The sequence below is a fragment of the Drosophila navojoa genome, chromosome X (genome assembly GCF_054131105.1).
Source record: "Drosophila navojoa isolate 15081-1374.11 chromosome X, UAZ_NAV_1.0, whole genome shotgun sequence".
Lineage (NCBI taxonomy): Eukaryota > Metazoa > Arthropoda > Insecta > Diptera > Drosophilidae > Drosophila > Drosophila navojoa.
In genome coordinates, this window is record NC_142895.1 from 9,128,007 (window position 1) to 9,155,502 (window position 27,496).

A 27,496-nucleotide genomic window follows, 5' to 3' on the forward strand; every position below is an offset into this window, starting at 1 on the left:
GGGTATTTATGGGCTGTCTCACATTATTACTATGTATATCAAAAACAGTATGAACTTTATATGAAAAGACATAGCTTATATATATGTATATATTATATATCTCTGAAACAAAAATCTATTTAAAGGGTATCCACTAGTTGAGCTAGCTAACTTTTCTATATGCGCTTCAATGACTAATGCAAGAATATTTAATCTCTAGCTTAAGTATAAAGTTGTGAGTGCAGTGAGTGTTAAAGAAAAAATATAGATACATACATATATACGTATATGTATATAGAGCGCAGGTATTTACAAGTTGGATTGATGTACTTTAACGTACTTTCTGTAGCAGTTGGTAATCAACATAAATCACATATACATTTATACACTCACATTAGTGTACCTCATTAATTCAGAGCTATAGCTGCTTAAAGGGTATCTATGGGTATATCTAGTAGCGTATCGCTTGGCCTGTTTGCTATTTGTCATTGTCTTCTGGCTGTACTGCAATTGCGTTAAGTAATTTTGAAAGTAGCTCACATGCTGCTCCTGGTTTTGACTTAACGAGCATTTAATTGCCAGGCTTACCCCTGGTGACATACACACACCAACACACGTACACACACACACACACACATACACACTCATAAATTAGCTGATTACCTGCACTTCCTTTCCGGTTTACCCTTTCTGCATATCTTTTCACTTTTATTGCACACGCTGGCTTCTGTTTCTGCTTCTGTTGTCATTTTCTTCACACACACACACACATTTGTATAAGTCTATGTAGTTTCTTCTTCTTTATGTTTTTTTTTTCTATTATTTTTGCTAATGCTTTGCATTTTTATTCACAGTTTCATTCATAAATTACAGGGAATTTCTAATGCAGCAAAGTTCTTGGAATATAAACAAACAAATGTCGTCTGCTTATCTCTCTTTCTGTTTCACTCTCTCGCATTTCGACATTCACTGCCTCTGTCAGTATCTCTGTCTCACCCAGATCTTGCGCCCCGCGGATGTCTAGCGGGAATTGTGCATGTTAATTAGCTCATTTTCGGGCGTAGATTAAGCAAATTAACCAAATTAACTAAATGAGCAGCAAGTAAATAAATAAATTAAATGCCTCAAGAGAGAGAAAGAGAGAGAGAGAGCGAGGGGTTAGCGGGAGCTTAACTATTTGCTAATGACTGTCTGGTCTATCTATCAAGGTCAGGGTGAAGATTATCAGCAAATGCATTAGACCCAATCGCCACTAAATTGTGAGAATGTACTTAAGAGACATTAGCCAGGGCCATAAAGCGTATCAACTTACATATCACAATATCATATAAAAGTGGTCGACTCATTGTACATATGTATATGAAAGTACTTATAGAGCATGGCTGGTAATAGACCTAGTTTATTTTAGATGTATCGAAATGAGAAATTTATGATAGCTATAACCGAATATCTGATATATCAAAAGAGGTGAGAGATACATCAAGATACGTTAAATGAGTATATAATGGAGATTCAGATAACTACACCAGATATCTGACATTTGAGGAGAGTAAAATGTGTATGTTCCACTATAGACAGCATTATACATATGATATAGACACTATATCCATATAATATATCCACTAAATTTTATATGTGATTTCTGTGAGCAATAACTAGATACGTAATACATAATCTAATAACTAGTTACACGTAATTACATACACGCATGATAGAAATACATTCACACAAGTGTACTTACATTGTACATATACACTATTCCCTAAGCAGCTGCAGGGTATTGCCCAGTCGTGCATATTCAGCTATGCCAACTTCAATTGCATGACTTTATCTGAAGACGTTAAATTGATGGCATTTCGGCTCTTGTGGTTGGGCCATAAATCATCTTCATCATCATCCGCATCGTCATTATCACAATGGGAGCTAAGCGATGTCCTCTACCCCTTAAGCAGCCATACGAAAATGAGCTCCCCTTCCACAGGGCCACACACTTTGCTAGTTCTGGTACAGCTGTAACTTTTAATGCACTAAACAAGTGCCAAAAGTTACGTCTTAAGTTTCCCATATTCGTAAATTGCGTTCATAGCACCAGCAATCATTACGCTAAATGTGCGTCTGTGTGTGTGTGTGTGTTTGAGAGAGAGAGAGGGTAGGGGTGTGGCGATGTATATGTGTCATGTCTGTTCTCTGACTCAAGCACTTTACGAACTCTGCGGCAGCAAAAACCTTCGCAGGCCGCGGCTGAGGCTGTGTGTCCCTCTAGTGGGATATCCGGGTAGTGCCAGAGCGAACCGTTGCATGCAACATGAAGTTGCACATGTGAATTGGCCGCGTCAAGCCATGCAACACTCCGGGGAATCACGCTACCATTTGTTATTTTCTGCTGACGTACTACACCTGACGCTCCAACCCTTTCGCTAGCTCTAGCCCTTGTCTAGGTAATTTTGAGAGAAATTTACGCAGCGAGTGGCAAAGTTTTCCACGGCTGGCAATTAAATTGCGCTTGATACTAATTGAAATTGAATTAGCTGCCACTTTGGTGAAGTGCAACGTTCTGGCAGCACTTACAACTAGTTCAAGTTAAGTGCGTCGGCCTATCGATTGAACGGATAATTGAGATTGAAATGAGTTCGTTAGTTGACTAACTAATTGTAGCTAAACGCGAACCTAATGAACCAAATGGAAATTTGATGATGCAGGTGCGTGCATCGACTGTTAGATACGCTGTATTTATAGTGAAATGAGCACCAAAGATTTGAATCGTTGGAAATGGATTCACATATGGACTATATATACTATGATTGTTGTTCAAATTTATGCAAGAGAAAAGACGAAGGTGTGGTAGATTCCAGAGAATATATGTATATATTATTTCTATATGTAGTCATCATTATTTGCAATTTGTATATGAAAACATAATATATCATCCAGCCCCAAACTATGGTTAGGGTACTACAGAACTGAGCATGCTCAACTAAAGAACTTTAAACTCTCTTAAATGTTACACTAAAACCCTTTCTAAAGGAGCTAATATAGCGATATATGTATCTAGAGATATTCGGATTTATGTTTAGATTTGTTGATAATTCAACATGGGACCTCATATTGATCTAGTTTTAAGCTTAGCAAGAGTTCTCAAGAAGTTGCAAACATAAAGTGGAAAATGATTTAAGCTAAAGGTCAAATAAATAGTATCTATGTATGCTAGTAACTTGATGGGTCTGCTCTAAGGAATTGGCACACACTCAGCAGACTTTATCTATCATCGGGATTCATAACTCTGATGTGTGTACTTTGCACTTATGTTTGTATGAAGACAATATCTCGAAACCAAAATGTTTCTTTGATGACGAGTCGATGGCCGAGTTTTGGGCAAAGTTTGTTGATTTTGATTTTGATTTTGATTTGGCTGTTGGCTGTTGGCCAAGGCAAGCGAATGACCAAAGTCAATATTTGCCACTTGCCACATTCGAGTGCCGCACTCGAAAGTTTGTCGTTTGTATTTGCAACATTTGTAACCGCCTCTTTCCATCTTTCTCCCTCTCTCTCTCTCTCTCACTCGCTCTCTCTATTTGCCAGTTGTGAAGCTGGCGGTGCACGCTGAGGAGGTCAGCACTTCGACTGGCATCTCTGAAGGTGAGTAACTGGCGCACATGCTGCATGCCGTATGCCGCATGCCGCATGCCGCATGCCACATGCCACAACGATGTACTCAATTCAGAAAACTGTTTTCGCAGAATGGGGCTCCGGCTGGCAGGGCGGAACCAACTTTCTGGTAGAGGTCGAAGAGACGGCTGCCATGTCCCCAAATGCCGCACGTGGCAGCAACAGCAGCAGCAACACATCCGTGGACTACAACGCCGAGCTGGCCAACAGCCAGGAGACAGACCCCACGGGCACAGCGGCCACAGCCACCAGCAACGGCACAGCTCTCGAAACGGGTTAGTTGAGTTGAACGGTTCGAACTCGTATTCATAATCAATTAATTTATGTGATCCCCCATAATCCAGCTCAAAGAGATATACGCAACGCTTGCTCAGTGTACCATGGGCATTATGATTGGGATTATACATATATAATCGGTTTATCTGATTTCATCCCATTCATCAATTAACTAGTCTTGATGGTAGTTTTATTTTAAATATAAAATTTAATTTTTAAGTTCACTTGGAGCAAACTTATCTAGTTAGAGAAAGAGACAAAGAAATAGAAAAAAGACAGCCATGGGAGTGAAGGGCTCACAGATTAATTTTGATCCAGCGAAGTTTACAAGCACTTCGCAGCATATGTTGTTGCCAGATCGACGCATCGCACTGCCAGATGGTCAATATTGTTTTAGTTGAGCTTCATTACAAATCTGCTTCAAGTGAGTGGATCGAGTTTTTCCCTAGGCAAGAATTTATTCCCGAAGTTTTGTATAATTAGCGTTGCCGGATCATCAAGAACAGAAATAGGAGAAAAGTATTCATAAAAGTATGGTGTATGAGCATCTGTAAGTTTTAGGTATAAGCTGGCGTTGCCAGATCGTAGTACTTTAAAAACTCTATTAGATATAAACAATTTGTTCAGCAGGATAAAAGAGATTAATACGGTGCTGCCAGATAATTAACGTTTTATAATACAGTGCTGCCAGATAGCTAAATTGTATAATGCTGTTATATGTCATCACCATTATAATGCTGCCAGAGAGGTGAATATTTATATAGATTAGATGGACACTATCTCTGATGTGGCCAGATCGGATTGTAAATATTTAATGTAGGGTTTTAGGGCTGCCAACAGCGAATGTTGTCAGGCTAAGCAAATAACCGTCCTGCCACCGCTAAACTGGTGTTGCTGGATCCCTCCACACACGGGAAGAAAACACGATAAGAATCAGGCTTAAATCGTAAAACAACATAAAAGCGACGCATGTTCGGCTTTAAAAGAAATCCTTGCGCAGAATACGAGTAATTGAATGTTTATGGTCTTAACTGTAATCCAATTGCCCCCTACGACAGCGAACAGCCAAGAGCCAAGTGCCATGAGCCATGAGTTGTGAGCTGTGAGGTGGCAGGTGGCAGGTGCTGAGATAGCAGCAGAATGTGGCAGCAAACGCGCGATAATTGAATTCCACTCTTGCGGCCTCTTGAGTTATTTATGCGTCGTACGTGCAGCAAACAGAAATTTAAAATAAAAATAGTAATAAAACAACAACAACAACAACAAATAAACAACATATTTTACCGTACATTTCATAGAGAACAATTGAAATAAGTTCACTTCCATCTCGATTGTAGGCCCCAAGATCATTGTGCGCACCGAGGAGGTGCTGATTGTGGGACTCGTACTCATCCTCTGGGTGGGCGCCATCATGCTCTTCTTCAATCGCTGGGGTAAGATACGCATGCTGGAGCCGTACCAGCCAAAGTTCCAGCAACAGCATCGCAGCTCCTGTCCGCTGGTCGACATCGATGCCGTGCAGACGCATCAGGTAATATATATATACATATATCGAAATACACTAGAGATTGTCATCTCTTATCTATTAGAAATGTGCAAAAAAATCTAAATGTATCTGTTATTCAAATGAAAATTAAATGAAGAGCTTGTGACATCAGCCATAAAGTTTTCAATTACCATGTTAATTCGATTCAATTGAATGTATATGCATCCTATATATGCATCCATCCATATCCATCCACACAGCTCTCATTGATATTCTCTTTGGTTTTTGTCATTGCAGCGCTCGTCGGTGTCCCGCATGTCGATGGGCATGGTGCACAATCATAATTTGAATATGCCAACGTGTCAATTTGCGGCCTATAATCCCAACATATATGCGAAGGGTAAGCGCATTGTCCTCGATGTCCTTGCCACGTGCCCGCACCAAGCGGCTACGCCGGCCTTTACGCTTCACACTCGTGCCTCATGTTGCATGCTGCACGTTTTTCGTTGCCACCCCATTCATATTCAACAATGCTATGACAGTGGATGTCATCAGCCATTGCAGGAATTGCTATCAAGTGTGATCGTGAAAATAGAGAAATCATGATTAATCGATAAATATCGATATGCATTATTTGTTGTTTAGCTCAAAACTGTAGTTGTGCTAGTCCCCCATAGTTCCTTCATAGCATCGATTATTACTGCCTGACTGAAGAATATTCCTAATAAAAATTCTTTACAGAGCATCTACTAGTCGTGCATTACTTCATTACTTATTTGTGTTTGTTCGTTTTCGTGTGAAAAATTCGCGTAAAATGCAAATGCAAAATGCAATTAAATACGAACGTCTTCACACACACACACACAGTCGATAGACCCTTTTGCGTGTGTGTGTGTGTGTTGTCAACTCGTAATGCATGTTGTGTTGCCTACTTTTGTGCGCGGCGTTGCAAACTTTCCGATGCAAATAAATTTTACATGAACATCCATGTTAATCGCATCGAACTAGCTGTAAGTTTGCAAACATTTTGCCTTAAGAACCCGAAGAAAAAGGACTTGTCTAGCTTATTGAACTTACAGAGACTTGATTTAATAATCACTTTAATCAACGTGGTGCCTCAAGTGTTTTAAATTTGGTAACCATAAAAGAACTATTCGCAAATTAGTGCCTTGGCTCAATCATCATAAAATACAACTAAAATTTGAGTTGCTTAACTCTGCACTTCCTTTAATGGTATGCAGTGTTGTAGAATGTCCGGCAACTTTCAAGGGCTATAAAAGTTGATGAAGCCGCAAACTTTTATATCAACATTTATTCAGCCACGCTTGACTAATTACATACATGCATGCATGATCTATGTACATACATATGTGGACTCCCTTTGTGAATATAACATGATGTGGGTCACTCATCATTAATTCAGGCCCATATGCAACAGCTGAAAGGATTAGTTGGGCTAAAATAGAATGAACTTGTTGGTCTATTCAGGCCTTATAGAGAGCTCAATGAAAAACTAGAACTGAAATTATTTATACGCAAAATATAGATGATAGATGTCTAATAGAGTTTATCCCTTATTTTATATGCGTACATTTATATTAAGCATTTAACAGAGCTCAAGTAGTTCAAGTTCCAGAGTATCTCCTAGTCGTGCACTCCCCATCACACAGCTCTTAAGTAGTTGCTCCAGCTTAATGCATTTGTCTTTTATGCCGGACGCACATGTTTGCGCTTTACGCATTAGCGCCGCTGTCAGAGAGGACTTAATTTTGCCAAGATGCAACTCACTGGAAAGAGTAGTAAACACTGCGCACGAGAGTACACAAAGAGAAGGAGCGAAAGAGAGAGAGAGAGGGAGAGCGAGAGCGACAGAGCAGCGAAATAAAGCTTATAAATATGTTTAATGCGCGCTAGTTGAGGCGTTGCCTGCTTTAAGTACTGCATTCTAGTTGGACTTTTAATGAGTTGCCAGACAATTAAGCTGCACAACACTAAGGGAGGGGCCGCACACGAAGGGGCGTGGCATGCTGTGAGGCCTGCCAAAAAGGGGGAAACCAAAGGCGCCAGCGAAGCAAATAACAATACAATTTTAATGCCATTTGCTGGCGCTCCAGAATCCTCTGACTCCAGGTCCAGCTCTGGCTCGGGCTCTGAGACCGACTACGACAATAGCAATGCAATTAAATCTAGTGGAAACGTACATACACACACGCACAAGCACACACACATGCTGACGCGCAACTCATGGATTCGCAAATGGAAAAATTGCTAAAAGTGGAATGCGTAATGGGTGAAATGGGAAAGGAAAGCTTTTCGAGCGTCTGAGTGTGCGTGTGTGTGTATGTGTGTGAGTAAATGATCAGTCGATTGTGTGCAGCCACTGATGATATTAAATGAATCTATAAAGTTTGGATTATGACTAATTCATTAGCCTGTCAATAACAATAGTTGCATTAGATATTAAACGAGGCACTATCAAAACTCTATCTATGAGTACTATTATTCTTCTTATAACGACCATCTGTTTCTTTAATATTATAACTATATTATATTATATATTGTTATACTATGTTTCATTAACACTTTCATCATATCAATTTTCATGCATTGGGATGAGAAAATCCATTATCATAATCATTATTATTACGATTTTCATAATTTTATTAGTATAGTTTTGTGCAGTTAGCAATCATTAGCATTATCATTATCATGCTTCTATGCCCGCTATCATATAGCACATAATAATACTTATTTATTTTTGTTTCAGGCTATGCCTCGCACGTCTCGCACGTCTCTCGGCCACGCCAGAATTCGGTTTTCGTGGGTGCCAGCACGAGTCACTATTTGATGCCGAGACCCCCAAGGAAGACGCGCTCCGCCATGGATCTGCACTCGATGGTGCTGGATGAGAGTGCCGAGCAGGTGTAGATAAAAGGAGAGAGAGAGAGAGAGAGTGTATGTTAAGGCTTAAGTGTGCGTGTGTGTATGTGTGTGTTACTGTGTGTGAGTGTGTACGTGTGACTGTGTGCAGGTGTGAGAGAGCACAGCTAAGGCATAAGTAAGTCAGCGAGTAAGTCAAGTTTGATGTCAATAGACAGCTGAAGTTGATAATAAAAAGTACTAAATGCAATTCTACAAAAATACAAAACTGTCCAACAACTACTACAATTTACAATGTATAAATGTAAAAACTCAAAGCCACGCAATTTCTATCTATCACTCTCTCTTTCCCTCTTTCTCTTTCTCTCTGTTTCTTTATTTGCTGAAGATGCATGGCTTCAATTTGATCCACTTCAAAGCTCGCTGCTATGAAACCGCTTGCGTTAACATTTGCCTCTCTCTATTTATTTGCTGAGGGAGCCTGGCTTCAATTTCATCCGCGACAAAGCTCGCTGCTATGAAACCTCTTTCGTTAACATTTTGTCGTGCTGTTCAGCATTTGTCTGCCACTCTGCATCCCATGCATAGTTTATCAAAGCGATTACACTACCTTACGCGCAAGTCTCCCAAACACACCATAACTCTCACACCCAGAGCCAAAAAGAAAATATTTCGTTATCCTATATATACATAAAATTGTTTAATTAGCATAATCAATTAAAATAGATCGTTTCTAGTAAAACAGTTTTGTTGCAAAAGCTCAAAAGATATCCCCCACATACGATTACATATGTTGCTATATCTCCTAACTACAAGTATGTATAACTATACCTAGATACCTATACCTATATCTATATCTATATCTATATCTATATCTTTATCAATATCTATATATATATAAGCTCGATTTAATAACTAACGTGAATTAGGATCTTAATGCTCGTTCAGGTAAATTAATTGTTTTTTTTTTTTTTTCATTAAGTCAATAATATATTTTGTAAGCTGAAAATTGAGCTTCTAAATTGAGGGAACACTTGGAAATGGAAAGAGTAAAACTTGCGAGCACGATACTCTATCGAGTTAAGCAATCGAGAAAGAGACTTCAGCTGTAACCAAATTTAATTAGAAGGAGAAATGAACTGAAACGAAAAAAAAAGGAAAAATGAAAAGTAAAAGAGAACGAAGAAAATACTATTCATGCAATTCTATGCATACGGCACAGGATAGTTGATTTAGGATTTGGTCGGATCTGTATTGCCAATATGTCAATTTGTCTATGCCTCTTTATAGCCGCTAAAAATATTTACGTTTATTTGCATACCAAATATTATATAGTTGGCCAACTATAATATATATATACATATTCTATATACTGTGAATAATCTTCTCGATGTCCATTTTATAGATGTGTTATTCTTCTATCTATCGATCTATCTAGCTAACCAACTATCTATGTTACCAATCTGTATGTCTATCTATAACTGTAATTTGTAATCTGCCTGTGTGCTAACTTTCGACCAAGAAGGAGAACTACAAAAATATGAGAAAAAAAAATAAATAAAATACTAAGGAACAACTACAACCAAGAGGATAACTAATGAAAGCTTTAAACAAATAAACAACCCATCCAACTGAATTAAACTAATGTTACACAAATATATATACATTCATACATATATATATATAAATACATATTTTAAGATTCTTATATGTGAAAAACCAACTATATTCTAGTGCAAACTATGCGGAACAACTAATTAAACCTTAAATACAATTACAACTAAAGCTAATAAAAAAAAATTGAAAAATAAGTTATATATGTATATAAATGATATACATATATATATTTCTTGGCTCCGAAAAATCAGTGTAAGCTAAAAAATCGGTCTGGCAAACAGGCAGCAAATTGAACATGCGAACAAGTTTCTATTCAATAATTCAGTGCTGTAAAGTGCACAGAAATAATTGATCACATGTTCATTGTGACAAGAGCCTGTACAATAAGTAAAAATACACAGGAGCTAAGGAATATCCCTACTAAAGATTCGTTCGACAAAGTGTTCCAAATTCAAAAGTAAAAGGGTACTCAAATGTTTGTTTCTATGATAAAATTTTAAAAAGAGTTAAATACAATAGTGCAAAATGTACGTATATGTAATATATGTATGTATTTGTGCGCATCATATATAAAACTTTCTATACAGACATATTTATATATACACAGACATATGTATATATATAATATATGTATATACTCGTATACTATAATAAAGCGAAAATTATTAAACGAACAATTATATACAATACATTTCGGGAATTAAATTGAAACAATTATATTTAATGCAAGTCCAATGTGTTTCATTAACCTTCTTGACGAGGAACTTTGGTAAATCATTCGTTTATAAATGTATTTAATTTATATTGATTGAATATAAATTTCACTCTTAGATTTAATTGGTGAGTCGGCATTTAAGTAATCACAAACCATATTTCAAAAGCTTTATTTAACATTTTATAAGAACACTCTCTCTTTATCTCTCATACGCTCGCTATCTCCTTTCCTCTCTCCGCTATTCTCTCTTCCTTTCCCTTCAATTTATCTCCCATGATCTCCCTCTCCCTCTGTGTTTCATTGTATGTAGACGAAGGTGTCGGCCCGGTCGAGAGAAAGCGCCCAGACGAGATCTTTTCCAAGAAGAAGAGGCAAAGATCTACAGCAGTAATCCGTATTCTTCTTCTTAACCGCTTTCGTACAATACAATATTTGTCATAGATTCGATTAGCTGGCATTCGAATCTCTTACGACTTATCCGGCAATCACTTAGACTGCTTCCCAATGATAAAAGTTGAGCATTCGAAGCTAATATTAAATATAATTTGAAATTAAGTAAATGATTGTATAGGGTGGCAGATCTGTCGTAAATTGTACGGAATGTTCGGTTTTAATGGCTTGTAGCTCTGGCAAGTGCCTGGCCAATACAGAAATGTGATTCAGCCTTTTTGGCCATGTGGCCGCTGGATCTGCTCTGCCTTGCCTCCTTTGGGTCATAAACAATTTGGGCAAATGACCAAACGGCGCATAAACTGCTGACAACGATGCATAAAGCGAAGAGCAATTGCGCCCTGGGGTCATAAACGAGGCTTATGGCTCGGCCTCAGGCATCGAACCGGAACCGGACTATGACCTCAAATGCTCTGTGACTGTGACTCCGACTCCGACTCCGACTCCCAATCCGACTCTAATTCCTTTGACTCTGATGCGCTGATGTGCTCAAGACGCGATTGCTGTGAGAGTCTGAGAGCTGTGATTCTGACTTTGATGTCGACCCTGTGTCTCAATTTGGCTACATCTCCGACCCGCTGCTGCAACCTTCTTCTCATGCCTCTTCCCGCACTGCTCCTCGCGGAGCATGCAGTTCAAGTGCATTGAATTTATGGCCACAATGGCACATAGTAAAGTGCAGCCATAGACCCTTTCAGCAGGCAGCTATCTCCTCGCTCTCCTGCCTCTCCTGCTGCCCTCTGTGAGAGTCGCCTGTGCGTCGCGTGTCCTTGAAGTGCGCTTGCACACAAATCACGCGAAGGCAGCCTGTCGCGGTTGTTGTTGCTGCTGCTGCTGCGTTAAATAGTGGCAGCCACCGCCCTATATGCGCTGGGCGTGGCACTTTGTTGCCACGTTGCCAGCACTTGCCAAATTGTCTGCTTAAGCGGAATGCTCCAGCTCCAGGCTGTTCCTTCCTTAGCCAGCCCAGCTGCTGCTGGTCCATGTCAGGGACATTTCGCCCCGCTTGGCCAACTAGATGTTGCCCCTGTTTGCTTTCGGTTAAGCGCTTTAAGTCACATCTTAAAGCCAACTAATATGCATATCACTTTACCAAATATATCCCGCATGATATCCATGCAAATGGAAATGGCAAAAACTACTGAAATTCGTTCGATTGCCGATTTTTCACTTCACTTGTGAACTCACAGCTCACTCAATTGAACTAGATTTGAACGAACTAGATTCGAGAACTTAATTTCGAGATTTTAGGAACAGAACGAAAGCTTTGTTGATTCATTAAGATAGATAGATAAAATAGAGACTCATGGAGCTTAAGCGAATCTGCTTTGGATATCAGTCAGTCAGGCTAACTGACAGCTAGTCAGCATTGGTTGAAAGCGAGGTTCCAGACTCCAGATATGGTACACAGTAAACAGCCCTCCGCCCATCCCCACTCACCTTTCATCAACCATCACTTACTCTCCCTCTCTCCACCCCTGCACAGCCTAGATATTTTTTATTCTGTTGCCAAAAATTTATGTACTGCAGCTGGAACGAAAACTTAATTGCTTTTGCTTGGTTGGGCGAGGGGAATGAAGAGGTATTCGAGGGGCCTGTGGCAGGCATTGCTCCGACAGCTCGGGCTACCTATCATATTTTAACAGGCATTCTTGTTACGCGCTGTTCTTCTTCATCATTATTGTTGTTCTTTCGCTACTCTGCGGATTTTTAAATTTTCTTTTGTGCGCGCGCGCTTTTTCGAGCTGCTGGTGTTTTTCCAGCAGCTAGAGCCAATGTCGGAGCTTCGTTAACTTTGATTTGTCCACTGAGACACATTCAAATGAAATTTCACAGCTTCCTATCCCTATCCTTTCTCTCAGTGCAAACTTCCCATGACAGCAAACATGAAATAAGCGCTTGTACTACCTAGTAAACTCCAGGACAATGGGGTAGCTTTGCTTCCATGTGGATGACTCCGAAGGTAGCTAACGATAAGAAAGTTAGGAGCAATAAAGTCAAGGAAAATAAAGAGACAAGAGTGGAGAGTAAGGAGAGAGACAACGAAGAGATGGATAAGGAGAGGGAAAAACGCATGTATAAAGTTAAAATAGGAGAGAGAAAACACAAGAGAGAAGCGAGAGACGGGGACAAGGAAGAGAGAGAGAAAATGATACGAAAGAAGAAAGAAAAGAAGCGACTGAGAAGAAATAAATAAGAAATAGAACAGAAGAAAAAAAATAGAAGTGAGGAGAGAGACAAGAAAGATGGCAAGGAACCGAGATATAGAAGAAAGAAGAGAGACAAAGTAAAATGGGAAAAGAGAAAAGAAAGATAAAGACTTGAGCAATAATAATAGGAATAAGAATAAGCAGGATAGGTAGGGATAGTAAAGGGAGAAAAGAGAAAAGCAAATATAAATAAGAAAGAGTACAGAGGAAAGAAGAAAATAGACAAAATAAGAAATCGAGAGAACAGAAAAATGCAAAAAAATGCGATAAAGAAGACAAAAATGATGAGAGAAAGGGTAAAAGAAACAAAATAGCAGTTCAGAGAAGATGGAAGATAAAGAAAGCGGAAGAAGAGAGAATAAAATTAAGAGAAAGAAGAGACACGAAAAGGATGGAGAGGAGAGAGAATCCATTAAATGAGCTGAGAGTTCATTTGACCAGCTTCTTTATAGCTGTACTTATGATTTATGTTCCCGTATATGCCAATACCTATATATATAGTCTGATGGGTATCAATCGGTTTCATCAGCAAAACCATTACAAGGTATCAAGCAGCACAAAAATCAGCTTACTGGGGCCGCAGTACTCCGGGGCAATTGCCGGAAACCTTCGCTTGTCGTCGCACTGCCCCAGCACAAGGACAAACCCATAACAGCGCATTTGAAGACATGTGTGTGTGTGTGAGTGGATGTCTACGATGGTCCTGGGGTGGTCCTGGGATAATCTGGAGAGCACATTTATATGAGGCAGTCACATAAAATGCAGCAATTTCAATGTTGCGAAAAGCAACTCGTCTGCCGCACGAGCGATCGCTGCAACTGCTGTTGCAATTCGCTCAACAATTCCGAAAGCTACAGCATTATAGCACAGGTCGTTACCATTTAAATATATTTGTGTGTATATATACTCACGTCGAGTTGAAATTAATACACAATTCCATTAAGCAATTCAGCTCGAAGCTGAAGGAGTCGCGTTGCCAGTCGAGCTTTTGCTCTAATAGTTTGGCCAGCTGATTGATTGCCCTCATGGACGCCACATGGCCATGTCCCCCCCGCCCCCTCTCGCGACTCTTCCGCTTCCGCCAGGGCCTCTAGCTTGAATTTCTAGCTCTGCTGCTGTCGCTATTGCAGTTGGTCGACTTCGTCTTTCTGTGTGTTTGCATGCATGAACGATGGCAGACGCTGTGCGGCATGCAGCATGCGGCATGCGGCATGTGGCATGCCTGGAAGCAACGCGCATGGATTTCAACACAATGCGCAAACAAATGTGAAAAGCGAATTTTGATGAACTGATAGCAGCTTCCAAAGCAAAATTATTTATTACACGATTAATCAACGAGTGTCCTGTCAGATATATGTATATGCCATATGTATATATGTATGTAGTATATAGTATGCATATACATAGATACATACATATTACATTAATTTAATGACTTCTCTCTTAGGTATAAATTGTAAATAATATGAAAACTTATTTTTATACAATTTTTTGCTGATAATTATCGAATTAAATAAAAAAAAATAAACAGATAGTTGTAGCATATGTGATTTTGAACTAATATATAATATAAATTAATAAACAAATATTGACATTTTAAAATTGTATTCAAGTCTGGCTAAATCTCATGCTTCTCTACCTTGAGGGCAGATCCAAAAACATTCTCTTAATACCAAGATTTCAAGAGTTAAGATCCTTTTTTCTACTTTGCTTATAAATTGAAGTTTTATCTGGATTTTATAAATCAAATTTTTAAAAGTTTGAGTTAGAAAATAAAATCAAAGTTCAATCAGTTCAAGTCTTGTGTTTCATTCTGACAAATTTTCATTTTGAAAAACTTGGAATATTTTACTTATAAAGCTGTCTGAGACCAAAGGTGCTTCAAACCTCAATGAATCTTATTAATTAATTTTATTTATGATCAAGAAGACTTTATGACCCAGCAAAGTGCTCGAATTGAGAGTATATAAATAAAATAATATTAAATTTACATTCGTATCTAGAATATAGAGAAATAGTATAAATCTAAGCTTAAATTGTTGTGAATCTGTTCACAACGAAAAAAGCTTGCCTTTAATTGCTCCCAAGCAAGTTAATTAACACCGCCAACCCGAGAGTGAGAAAGAGAGAGAGAGAGAGAAAGAGAGAGAGAGGAAAAGAGGAAGCGAGGTAGCCAGTCAACGTAACAACAATCAGAATAGACTAATAATTAAGCTCAGACTGAATGAAAAAAAAAAGGCAGCGCAGAGCAGACATAGGAGACGGCAGACACACACGCACACTAGTTAAAGGGCTGTGAGAGAGAGAGAGAGAGAGGGTGAGAGAGATGGAGAGATGGGGAGTTGTCCTTGTCCTTGTGCAACTGGACGCCAACACAAGTGTGACATTTCCCATGCCTCGGCAACTTCGGATGCTGCGTGACAAATGCAATGAAAGCCCAAAAGCGACGCGTTCCATTGTCATTGCGACCGCAGCTGGCGGCCGGAGGAGTGGACGGGTCGGAGGGGAGCTGCCCGGTGGGTGGGTGTTTTTGGTGGCATTTGATTAATGACTGCCATTGCGGCGCTGAGTGATGAGCGGCTTTGACAGTGGAGCACGACGCAATGGGATGCCCCGAAAAAGGGACCAAAGCGAGACGAGGGGCGGGCGGGATGGCCAGGGTCCCAGGGTCCAGGGCCACTTTCATGCTCATGGTTGTCACTTTATTATAGTTCCCAGCCGAAACTAAGTTGCCGCATTTACGGCATCTGATTGGAGCCATTTTAAAACGAATCCAACGTGCCCGGTAGGGTATGCCAGACTAGCGGATGCTCTGTCAAGCAAAAATGATGGTATATATGTATAAAGTAAGATTAAATTATGCTTGAAGATCACTTGAGACTAGGCAGGTGTTTCTTTTCTCTGAATCATCAAGTTTTAAGAGTAAGCAAATATTGAATAGAGGTTAAGCCAATTGAGAACAGTATTTGCTCTGAGCATACTCACAGTGGCTAGTAAATGGTCAAATTTCTGGTCAAGCTAGCGACAAATTGACTCTTAAAGGAAGCCAGCATGGAGCCAGGCCAGGCAGAGGACACTGAGCGTAGCAACAAGTTAACTAACCAATTGTACGCTCTCTCCCTTGGGGAGACTTGTCGTAGAGATTTGCTACTTTCGATAAAAAGTTTCGCAATGGCTCATAAAGAATGTTGAACACATCGTAAAGATGATCTCGGGCAACATTTTGTCCGCCGCTGCCAGGCAGCTTTGTAGCCCGCCCCTCGGTGTTGTTTTAGTGTGTGACTTCTGTTAATTGAAAGCGAGTTTGAAGTTCAATTCTTGGTTAACATTGGGTTAACAGCGTCACAATAACAGCGCCGTTAACAATTTACATTGCCGTCAGCTGGTGACCATAATATTTGCATAGAGTATCGAGAGCCGAATGCTTGAAATCAATCAATGGGAACGTAACGGGCCAAACGGCCCAAAAGAGGCGTGGTCATTGCGCCTCCAAACTGTCATCAATGTTTACGAGCGCTCATAATGGCAGCAACATTGCGCATAAGCAAACAACGAGGGGAGCTGTGGGGCAGAAGGGTCAATGGGCGGCTCAGTGAGAAGTGCTGCAAGTGAGCTATGGCATAATCAAAAGACACGCAGCCTCATCAAGTTTTTTGTTCGCAACGAACGGACTAGGACTGGAGCCGGGGCCGGAGCACGGCATGAACAATGCGTGAAAATAAAACGAGCGATAATGAGTGCGTGCTGAACGCTGCTGACCCGCCGCCAGCTGGCCCAGCCATAATGTCGAGCATCCAGCAGCAACAACAATGGCCATGTGCGTACCCCCATATATTGCTGCGTAACATCTCAAAAAGGCAACAAGCCGTCGCTCCATAAAGCAGACAAGCTACCCAAACCGTAAATTGAGCTGTCAAGGACAGCATCGGCGCTGCCTCCAGCCGCAGACATAAAACAAAAACAAAAACAAATCTCTGGGCTTCGAGTTGCATTTTAGCTGCTAAATTCCGCCCAACGCCGCATTCTACTTTTATAAATGAGAAAACATTTCTTTATTCACCACTACTTTATCTTTTTTTTATTTCGCCCTGATAACAATAAAAAGTGGACAATTTGACAATTTGACACAGAATGCTCCAGTCAAGATTGCTCCCTTGAATTCTGCAGAAAGCTGATACTCCAATCATTCCAGCCCCTTTTAGGCACACGTACATACATACATACTACGCATGCGTCCAAATGAACATACATACATATGTATGTAAATAAGTAAGCGATCTGCTAACTGCGCAGTTGGCTTCGATTTCGCTTAGGCTGCATTAAAGGAAATTACATACATTACAAATAACTTCTGAGCCGACAGACAAACATACATGGCTATAACGATTCGATATGTACATACATACATATGTATGTATGTATACTTTATGGGGTCTGCCACGCCTCATTCCGTCTATAAGATATCTAAACATTTCCCATTAACGAACCAAATTAGGGTTATTTAATTCGAAAAATTTACACTGAGGAGGTTTAAATAATTTATGAAATTAGAATTATAGACTAAGCTGCAAACAAAATCTTCGAAAAATACGCAAATAATTTTATTTGTATACATACATACGTTAAAATTTGCATAATTATTGCATTTGCAATTAGCCCGGTTCCCATTTAAATGGCGCGCATTTTATCGTAATCAGTGATGCCAGACCAACTGCGTTCACACATGCTAACAGAACTGCTCCACATTTGAAAAGCTAAATCATGACTCCACATCCAAGATTGGTTAACAGCGTTTTTATTACAATTTTTTGTTTTGTGTTTTACACTCGCTTTACAATTATACAATTATATATACAATATATATATTATACAATTTTGTGTTAAGTATCTAAAGTAGCAAAGTAACTACTACATAAAGTCATCAGATTCGTTGCCGGCATCATAGTTGGTGCGCATGTTCTCTGCCTTCTGGAGCGAGGCATAGCTGCGCAGTTCAGCCTCCAGCTCACGTTGCTTGGCCGCTTCCTTCTCCTTCTCACGCTTCTCGCGCTGCAAGCGTTTCTGATCCTGACGCTCGGCAGCATCTCGCGCCTCGCGCTGCCCACGGAAATCGGGATTCTCTACCTCGGTTTTGGTCCTATTCAGTCGGTTAATGATCTCGTTGATGCGCTTTTCCAGTCGTATCTTACGCACCGCCTTTTCATCGTGATAGGCCACCTGACCGGGCTCCATGTCGGGCGTCTTTTTAAGATTCTCCCACATGGTGTAGACGACCTCTAAATTGTTTACCTTGTTGCCCTGAATGCTGTTTGCTTTGCACAGCTGTGCTGCATCTACCAAGACATCGCTGGGTATATCATCGATGGTCTGTCCCTTATTTAAACGCAAATAAACGTGCGCCGATGACAAATTGTGCACATGGAACCAAACATCTTCTGGCCAGCCCCAGCGGATGAGCTCCTCATTTTCGTGTTTATCGCGGCCCATGTACAGCAGTGCTGGAGGCTGTACAACGTTGCTCTTGAAATAGAAAACCATATTTGGGCACACACAACAGATATTGCCTTGGAGATATATTAATTTGTTTCTTTCTATTTTATTTGACAATACCAATTTTTCTATTATTTCAATATCTGTTCTGCGAAAGTAGTCAAAACAACATGATTAGCATGATATTTGTTGCAGCTAACTTTGTGTTACTCAAATGTAAACGTTACGTTCAACTACATAACAGCGATGTTAACATACAGAAATGTTAATTAACATTAAAAATAACGGAGCTGCTCTTTGCACAACCTACAGAGTCTTTTCATATTGGTTTATAAGATCTGAAGATAAGCCGATATATATTTCTTTAAGTGATCGACGAATGTTTATTTGATTCATTTGGTAACAAAACATATGCAATTATATTACAGTGTTAGCAGTGTATACCAAGAACTGCCGTGTCTTAAAGCATGCTCAAAGCTGTGCACACGACCGCTGATGTTTCATAGCAGCCAGCTTCAGGATATGCATTTAATTTACGTAACCGCTTTTCAAATTCTAGTAAAATATTTATATAGTATATTAATAGAAATTGATATTGCATTTCATATTTTGAGCACTGTTATTGGCATGCAGCACTTAAGTGTTGTTTGATCTCGTTTATATTCCACGATGCAAACAGACATACACACATACATTTGCATGCATAAACGCTGCAAACCAGTTTATTTTAGACCAGACGTTTTGTGCATAGTCGAAATAAAATAAAAACGAATATATATTTGAGCAGCTGTATACCGACGACTCTTGTGTTAATATTTAGATGTTTGTTTGTCTTTGTGTTTGTGTTCGTGTTTGTGATTGTGTGTTTGCGTACGACAATTAATTAATTAAGCATGCATGCCAAAGGAAAGAAGAAATACTATTTCAACTTTCTCAGTATTTGGTCAATTGTGAAATACTTGAATTGTTAATGTGCACATTGTAATTTTTTGATTGATTTAGATCCAGAGGTTAGCAATTAATCAAAACGCCAATGACAGCGCAAAAAAAAAATAATTAACCCTTAATTTAGATGCCAAATATTTCAGACGCTTTACCTGTTCAAGCCTCACGCCGGGTATACCAAACGGGTCATAAATCAGTTTCTTAAGAAGTGTGTGTGCCTGTCGGGAATAAATCAAGTGCTCGATGACATTGCTATTATCGAAAACTTTGGCACATGGCGCGCCATGAGCGCTTATCGTGGCAATTTGTTTTGTTTTTTTATTTTCTGTTTTTTCACACCTAATCAAATTAGAAATATGTTTAGCTTTTAGGTAATTTGATCGCTACAATTCTGGCTTGTGGTCGTTAAATTCACTAGTCAGCTAATCACTTAAATTGAATCACACACGCACGATACCCCTTGCGAAGAATTCATTAAACCGACTCGGCTTTGATCGCATCGTAAGTTGCGTCTGATAAGCATGTACATATCTATGTATGTATGTGTGTATGTATGCGTGTAGCAAATCAAACATTCTGCGCGATTCAAATTTCACAACACATATCATATCACTGACCACACTGCATAATTTATGGCCCTCTTCCGCAGCAACAGAGAGATCGGGAGAGAGTCAGCCGATAAGCAAAAGCTGTGAGAACTTCTGGCCTAAGGCCAGCACCAATTGCAGCTGCATCGCCTCACACAAGACTCGTAATACCCTAACAAACAAAATGGTTTTGAAGGGTGCTCAAATTAATAAGCTGGCTAATATAAATAAATTGTATAAATAAACTCAGTTTGCTTTGAACGTATACAATATACATACTCACGTTACATGTTTACTCACAAACCCATGAGACCCTTTTAGGGAAATAAAAATAAAACCTAGACTTCGTACAGCCGTCTCATCGTCAGCAAAAGTCTTTCCCGTGAAGAAAAGTTCGTTGCCAATGTCGTTCATTTGTAGATAGCGGATGGGGTGTGGAATGGGGTAGAGCAGAAATTGGGAAGGGGGAGGTGGAGAGGTCGATGATGCAGTTGATGGTCGTGTGGCAACCCAATCAACAGAACTGCAACAACCGATTAGACAATATGGCACTAAACCATGTGGGTGGTCTGTGGGTCGTATACTTAATGTGACGTTTATCATACGCAATGGACACACGAACACAAAATCAATTTGTTAAATGGAAACCAATAAAGAAATATATTAAAATGGAAGGATGAGAAAATGCTGGACTAGAAGATGCGCTATAGATATAGATATAGATATAGATATAGATATAGATATAGATATAGATATAGATATAGATATAGATATAGATATAGATATAGATATAGATATAGATATAGATATAGATATAGATATAGATATAGATATAGATATAGATATCGATATAGATAGATATAGATATAGATATAGATATAGATATAGATATAGATATAGATATAGATATAGATATAGATATAGATATAGATATAGATATAGATATAGATATAGATATAGATATAGATATAGATATAGATATAGCTAGATATAGATATAGATATAGATATAGCTATAGATATAGATATAGATCTAGATATAGATATAGATATAGATATAGATATAGATATAGATATAGATATAGATATAGATTATAGATATAGATATAGATATAGATCTATAGATATAGATATAGATCTAGATATAGATATAGATATAGATATAGATATAGATATAGATATAGATATAGATATAGATATATAGATATATAGATATAGATATAGATATAGATATAGATATAGATATAGATATAGATATAGATATAGATATAGATATAGATATAGATATAGATATAGATATAGATATAGATATAGATATAGATATAGATATAGATATAGATCTAGATATAGATATAGATATAGATATAGATATAGATCTATCTAGATATAGATATAGATCTAGATATAGATATAGATATAGATATAGATATAGATATAGATATAGATATAGATATAGATATAGATATAGATATAGATATAGATATAGATATAGATATAGATAGATATAGATATAGATATAGATATAGATATAGATATAGATCTAGATATAGATATAGCTATAGATATAGATATAGATATAGATATAGATATAGATATAGATATAGATATAGATATCGATATAGATATAGATATAGATATAGATATAGATATAGATATAGATATAGATATAGATATAGATATAGATATAGATATAGATATAGATATAGATATAGATATAGATATAGATATATACTGAGTGATCGCATCATCGGCATCTAGCTATCTAGATTCTACTGCGTCTGTTCGGCCCTATTTACGCTCTGCTCTAGCTTGCTATCATAACGATCCATATCCTGAGTGTGCCCATTTACCCCCTCTGCTATCATACAGGGTATCCCAAGCGCAAAAGAGCCCCAGCAGCAGCAACAGTTGCTTTTTCAGCTAAGAGCAGCAGATGGTTGCTGCTGCCGTTCTATTTATTGAGTGCTTCTTTTTAGCCCGGCAACATTTTAGTTGCTGCGCAAACGTTGCTTGAGGCGGACGCGTCTCTGTCGTTCCGTTCCATTGGCGGACGTCTATAAGAAGAGAGCCATAAAGTAGTGCAAAAAGGCAATAACGGTAATTAACAGATGCATATAAAAGCTGCTCCAATTGCCAAATGCCAGTCTCAAATTTCGCGTGTGATAATATATGTCTGCATGTGCGTGAGCGTGTGTGTGTGTGTGTGTGTGTGCGCGTCTTTGTGCCTGTGTTTATGTCTGTGTTTGGCTTGAAGAGGCTCGTTATGGGGCGCCATACGAATCGATAGCGGAATCAATAGAATGCCGCAGGCAAATGTCCACAATATAGAGATGAGCACGTGAGGCGATACAATATACGATATACGATTCGAGCTATAGAGACAGCTAAATCTGCCACGATCAATGCAAAACTCTTATTGATTGGAATTTATTAAAATTTTTTTAAGTGATGTTTTTCAAACCCATCAAATTAATCCAGAAAAACCTATATAAGAATAAGAAATCTGTTCTCATTGAGAACTATTCTAATTAATTAATAAACTTCTTATTAATGACTTAGAAAATGAATTATTAATTAGACAGTTCGACAAATATGAAATTTCGTTTTGTTTTTTTTTTTTTTTTTTAAGTGTTTATTAACAATCGTAAAAGTCTGTGTCAAGTCATGCTAGCTCATTTTAATCGTATAACACATCCCCGACTATTAGCCATGCTCAATCGCTAATGTCACATCAATGAAAGTCTCGGAGCGTGTCTCAATCCAATTTGCTTTGTTCCAATTTAAGATTCCAAACAGACCTCTCACACAGTAATTAGCATATGTTTTATATAATATCCCGCTCACTCCATCGAATAATAACTTTTCGCTGTGCCTAACTACAAAAAAAAAAAATATATAAACAATCTAATAATGAATAGTTGTTTAATTTCTATGGCTTTTTAAAGTCGTGTCACGCTCGCATCTCAGTTAAGCTTACATTTGCTGATAACGCTAAAGACAAAACAACAAATGCAGGGAAGAAACACAGAACCGAAACACACTATAATCGAACTGGTCCCAAAGTTCGGAAACGCGTAGACGCAACGACGTCAAGTGGGAGTTACGTTGCCACTGATATATACATATAAATATATATATATATTTATATGTAGGATAGAACAAAAGGTTCTCAAAGGTTTTTTTTTACAAATACATTCAAGTATATATTTATATATATTTATTTTGGTTTCGTCATGGAGAGACACGAAGCGAGTTATGAAATTGATACTGAGTCGTTGCCAGTCGCCATATGATTGAATTGCGCGGAAGTTTCCACTTGTCGTTCTCAATTAGACAAGTGTACAACAGCCAAGTTAAGAGCACCAACAACACCAGCAACATCAAGAGAATCGGCATTAGGCACCGGCCGCACTACAAAGCCAACTGGCAGCAGACAGCATAGCCACAGTCGGGCCACAGCCAACGTTGCGGCAACGTTGTCCAAAACGCGAGGGCAACCAGCACTGAGGATAAACCAGACAACAACAACAACAACAACAAAAGACAAAATGACGCTGGAGCAGGAACAGCTGATGCCGCCGCCCTATGAGACCGGCAAACCGGGCATCATCTGCAAGGATCTCGACAAAAGCAACCTGCAAGCCACAACGAACAACAACAACAGCAGCAAGGACAACAATAAGGACAACGACAACGACAACGACAAACACAACAATAGCAAACAGAGCAAATCGCGTAAGCGCAAAGAGAGCAGCCTACCCCTGGGGGAGCGCCACTTGGCCGTCCTGCGGCAGGAGCTGATGGTCTTCCTGGGCAACAGCGGCGTCCTCGGCTCCGGCATGGTGGTCAGCATGCCCAGCGTCACGCTCAATCAGCTGACAGACGAGACGCAACCATTCTGGCTGAACAAGGACGAGGCCAGCTGGTTTGGTGAGTACCCAACGAGTGAGAGAGAGAGAGAGAGCTGCAGAAAATGTTCAGAATCGCAGTTCTCTTTCTTTGTGGTAGATTTATGGAGACTTCTGAGATTTCCAAAAGATCTCTAAGATATCTGAATAAAGTTAGCACACTTTAAAATTCTATAGGCTCTCAAGATTACAGATTCTGTACAAGAAATTCCATAGAACTCAATAGATTATTTGGAGAACTGAAACTTCTATAGGCAGAAAGTATTTAGATAAATGTTTTTCTGTGATGCCTGAAACTCTTTTATCAGAATATGCCAAGGACTTGTCTATGAAATTTCTGAGCTACCTGAACTTTTTGCATCTTCCTATGTTTCCTAAAGCTTCACTTAACTTAAGCTTAAGATTTTCCCGGGATTTTGAAAATCTCTTCGACCAACATTGTATTCCTGTTATAACTGAGAGTCCGCAGATCTCTTCTCTTTTGTATTTAGTTAGAGAGGTAAATGGAACTCTAAAGCTTCGTTAGTCTTCTGGCAATTACCTATCGTTTAATCCCATATCTGGTCTATTTTAATATCCTTGCCATTTCATACATTGAATGCTTTGTTTACTTTGGCAATTTCAAGGCTTTTCTGCTTAGTATTTCCCTTATTGGCTTAAGCTGATCTTAGCCCTTGATATTTGTTCATTTACTGAATTTTCTTATGCTTATCAATACTCAATTATTTCGTTATCTTATCTCAACTGATATCTTGCTATTTTATTGCCTTATCTTGTTGGAGCACAGTCTGCGCTATTTAACCTTAATTGATCTTCACCCATTTATTTGTTGTGCATTTTAATTAAACTGAATTATAAAGATATGATCTCATTTCATTCTCATCTTTGACTATCTTCAATAGTTGTTTTCTCTTAGCTGGCCGTAATCTTAAGCTTGGAGAAAGACAAGATTTCGGCTCGAATGGTTTCTTTTTTTTCGACTTAATAGCAATAAGATTGATCATAGGCTTAAAGGGCTCCTCATGCGAATAGGCCTTTCCTATAGCTAAACTTTGTTTAGATTAGTTTTTCTGAGAGATCTCGCGTCCCTCTACCTCTCGTTCGGTCCGACAACCTCTTGATAAACAATCTTCCACTTCCTCCGCCGCACAGCCTCCATCAACAACATGGCCTGTCCCCTGGGTGGCCTGATGGTTAGCTACTTTCTAGACCGCATCGGGCGCAAGTACACGATTCTGCTGACAAATGTGATCGGTCTGATTGGCTGGCTGCTGCTGGCGACAAGCTTCCTGCACACGAATCGGGACATCATTTATGCCCAGATGCTGGTGGGGCGCGCCTTTGGCGGCATGATGATTGGCATGTTCGTCTCCCCGGTGGGCGTCTACTCGGCCGAGATCAGTTTGCCGCGCATCCGAGGCCGTTTGATCCTGGGCACCTCAATCGGCCTGGCATCGGGCATACTGCTGATGTATCTGCTGGGCTATTTCATACGGCACAATGTGGTGCTCATTGCCAGCATCAGCTGCGGCTATCAGCTGGCCGCCACGCTGCTGGTGATGCCGATGCCGGAGTCGCCCAGCTGGCTGCTGCAGAAGGGTCGCATCGAGCTGGCGCGTCGATCGCTGCGCTATTTCCGCGGACTGCACCGGCGAGGTAAGTCCAACGCTAGCTGCACATGCAACCGGTATTAATGCTCTTGATCCACCCAGATGACGACTGCGTGCCGGAGTTTGAGGCGGAGCTGACACAAATGAAAATGACGGCGGACAACAGCCGGGACACGGCAGCCAGCGAATCCATGAGCCAGGCCATTCGCCGTCCGGAGGTCTACAAGCCGCTACTCATGATGATCGGCTTCTTTGGGTTCCAGCAGGCCTGCGGCGTTGTGGTCATCATAGTGTATGCGGTGCAGATCGCTCAGCGAGCCGGCGTCACCATCGATCCAGTGCTGGTCGCTGTCATGCTGGGCGTGGCACGCATCATAACCACCTTCTTTATGAGCACCATCTTCGAGAAGTGGGGCAGACGGGCGGCGGGCATCTTCTCCGCATCGGGCATGGGCATTTGCATGCTCTTCCTAGCCACCGGCGGCTGGTGCCCCAGCACAGTGGGCACCTGGTCCTGGCTGCCAGTCGTCTGCATTGTGGCGCACATTGTGTTCTCGACAATGGGCATGCTGACGCTGCCGTTCATTATGATATCGGAGGTATTTCCGCAGAGTGTGCGCGGCAGTGCGTCCGGCATCTCCGTCTTCTTTGGCATGATCCTGGCCTTCATCTGCCTGAAGATCTATCCGAATATGGAGGCGCTGCTCGGCACATCGAATCTGTTTGCCTTCTATGCGGTTGTCTCGTTCCTGGCCGCCGTCTTCATCTACATCTGTGTGCCAGAGACGCGCGGACGCACCCTCATCGAAATCGAGGAGCATTGGCGCATGGGTCGACGCGGCAGGCGGGCGCAGCGGGCCTCAGCGGCGGCCGTTAACAATCTGAAGGACGTGGAGCTACACGAGGTCTTCCTGAAGAAGTGAGCGGAGTCAGCTCAGTCAGTGACAATGCAATCTGTGATGTGTTAAGTACTTAGCCTTAGCCAAATGGAATGCGGCATTTTCTATGGCGAACAGCAACAACAACTAACAACAATAAAGCAAACAAAAGTTAACAAATAAATAAGAAACCTATATGGGTATACATATATCAAGAAATCACAAATTGAACTTGATTGGGGCAAATGGACAAATAACCGCTGATAAGCCAACTGACACAAGTCGTACCCTCAAGCAGCGAACAGGTATCTATAGCCTAATCGGGTAATCACAGACTGTCGTTTCCAATTACCTACGAACACAAATGGGAAGTGAGCAGAGCTGACAGCAGTTGGTAAGTTACCCGAACGTCAAGTAGTAGCAGCAGAAGTACTAGCTCAACTGGCAAAGACCTTGACTCCATGTAAATTATCGGCTGACTAATTGAAGGCCTTACCCCTTTACCCACTTGATTCAATTACTCCCTTACCTTCTAATTCCCTTACCCCTTGATACATTACCTCTTTACTCCCTTACCCCTTCATCCTCTTATTAACTTACCCCCTTATTGTCTTATCCCCTTACCTCCCTACTCCCTACTCTCTTACCCCTTTATCCCCTTATCAACCAACCCCCTTATTACCTTACCCCTTTACCTCCATGCCAACCTATTCTCCAAGACGCTTGCCAAACAAAGGCCCCTACCACCCAATAAAGTAGTCTATAAACTTGTAGACTCAAGTGACTGTACAGCAATCGAA

At 40.0% G+C, this 27,496-nt stretch overlaps 3 protein-coding genes across 3 annotated transcripts in view; 2 read left to right on the plus strand and 1 right to left on the minus strand.

The window, feature by feature from the left end:
• Positions 1-10,298, plus strand: part of LOC108656805 (uncharacterized) — a 59,952-nt gene extending 49,654 nt beyond the window's left edge. Inside the window, exons 2-6 of the mRNA XM_089264141.1 lie at positions 3,559-3,615; positions 3,717-3,920; positions 5,259-5,452; positions 5,705-5,807; positions 8,175-10,298. Of these exons, the coding sequence (XP_089120267.1) occupies positions 3,559-3,615; positions 3,717-3,920; positions 5,259-5,452; positions 5,705-5,807; positions 8,175-8,335 (719 nt within the window). The 3' untranslated portion in view covers positions 8,336-10,298. The remainder of the gene's footprint in view (positions 1-3,558; positions 3,616-3,716; positions 3,921-5,258; positions 5,453-5,704; positions 5,808-8,174) is intronic.
• Positions 10,299-18,057: 7,759 nt separating this feature from the next.
• On the minus strand, positions 18,058-18,978 carry LOC108656807 (coiled-coil domain-containing protein 25). Its single transcript, XM_018109093.3, has one exon. The coding sequence runs from the start codon at positions 18,815-18,817 to the stop codon at positions 18,188-18,190; it is 630 nt and encodes a 209-aa protein (XP_017964582.1). The 5' UTR covers positions 18,818-18,978; the 3' UTR covers positions 18,058-18,187.
• Positions 18,979-22,245: 3,267 nt separating this feature from the next.
• On the plus strand, positions 22,246-26,887 carry LOC115565364 (facilitated trehalose transporter Tret1-2 homolog). Its single transcript, XM_030390492.2, has 4 exons — positions 22,246-22,397; positions 23,540-24,230; positions 25,361-25,864; positions 25,921-26,887. Exons 2-4 carry the CDS (start codon positions 23,849-23,851, stop codon positions 26,739-26,741), a joined length of 1,707 nt encoding a protein of 568 aa, XP_030246352.1. The 5' UTR covers positions 22,246-22,397; positions 23,540-23,848; the 3' UTR covers positions 26,742-26,887.
• The last annotated feature ends 609 nt before the right edge of the window (positions 26,888-27,496 follow it).

Excerpts from the sequence above, each read along its gene's own strand:
- LOC108656807 (XM_018109093.3), bottom strand. The coding sequence starts at position 18,817 with ATGGTTTTCTATTTCAAGAGCAACGTTGTACAGCCTCCAGCACTGCTG.
- LOC115565364 (XM_030390492.2), top strand. The coding sequence starts at position 23,849 with ATGACGCTGGAGCAGGAACAGCTGATGCCGCCGCCCTATGAGACCGGC. Across the intron at positions 24,231-25,360 it reads GGACGAGGCCAGCTGGTTTG|CCTCCATCAACAACATGGCC; the intron begins GTGAGTACCCAA and ends TCCGCCGCACAG. Across the intron at positions 25,865-25,920 it reads CCGCGGACTGCACCGGCGAG|ATGACGACTGCGTGCCGGAG; the intron begins GTAAGTCCAACG and ends TGATCCACCCAG.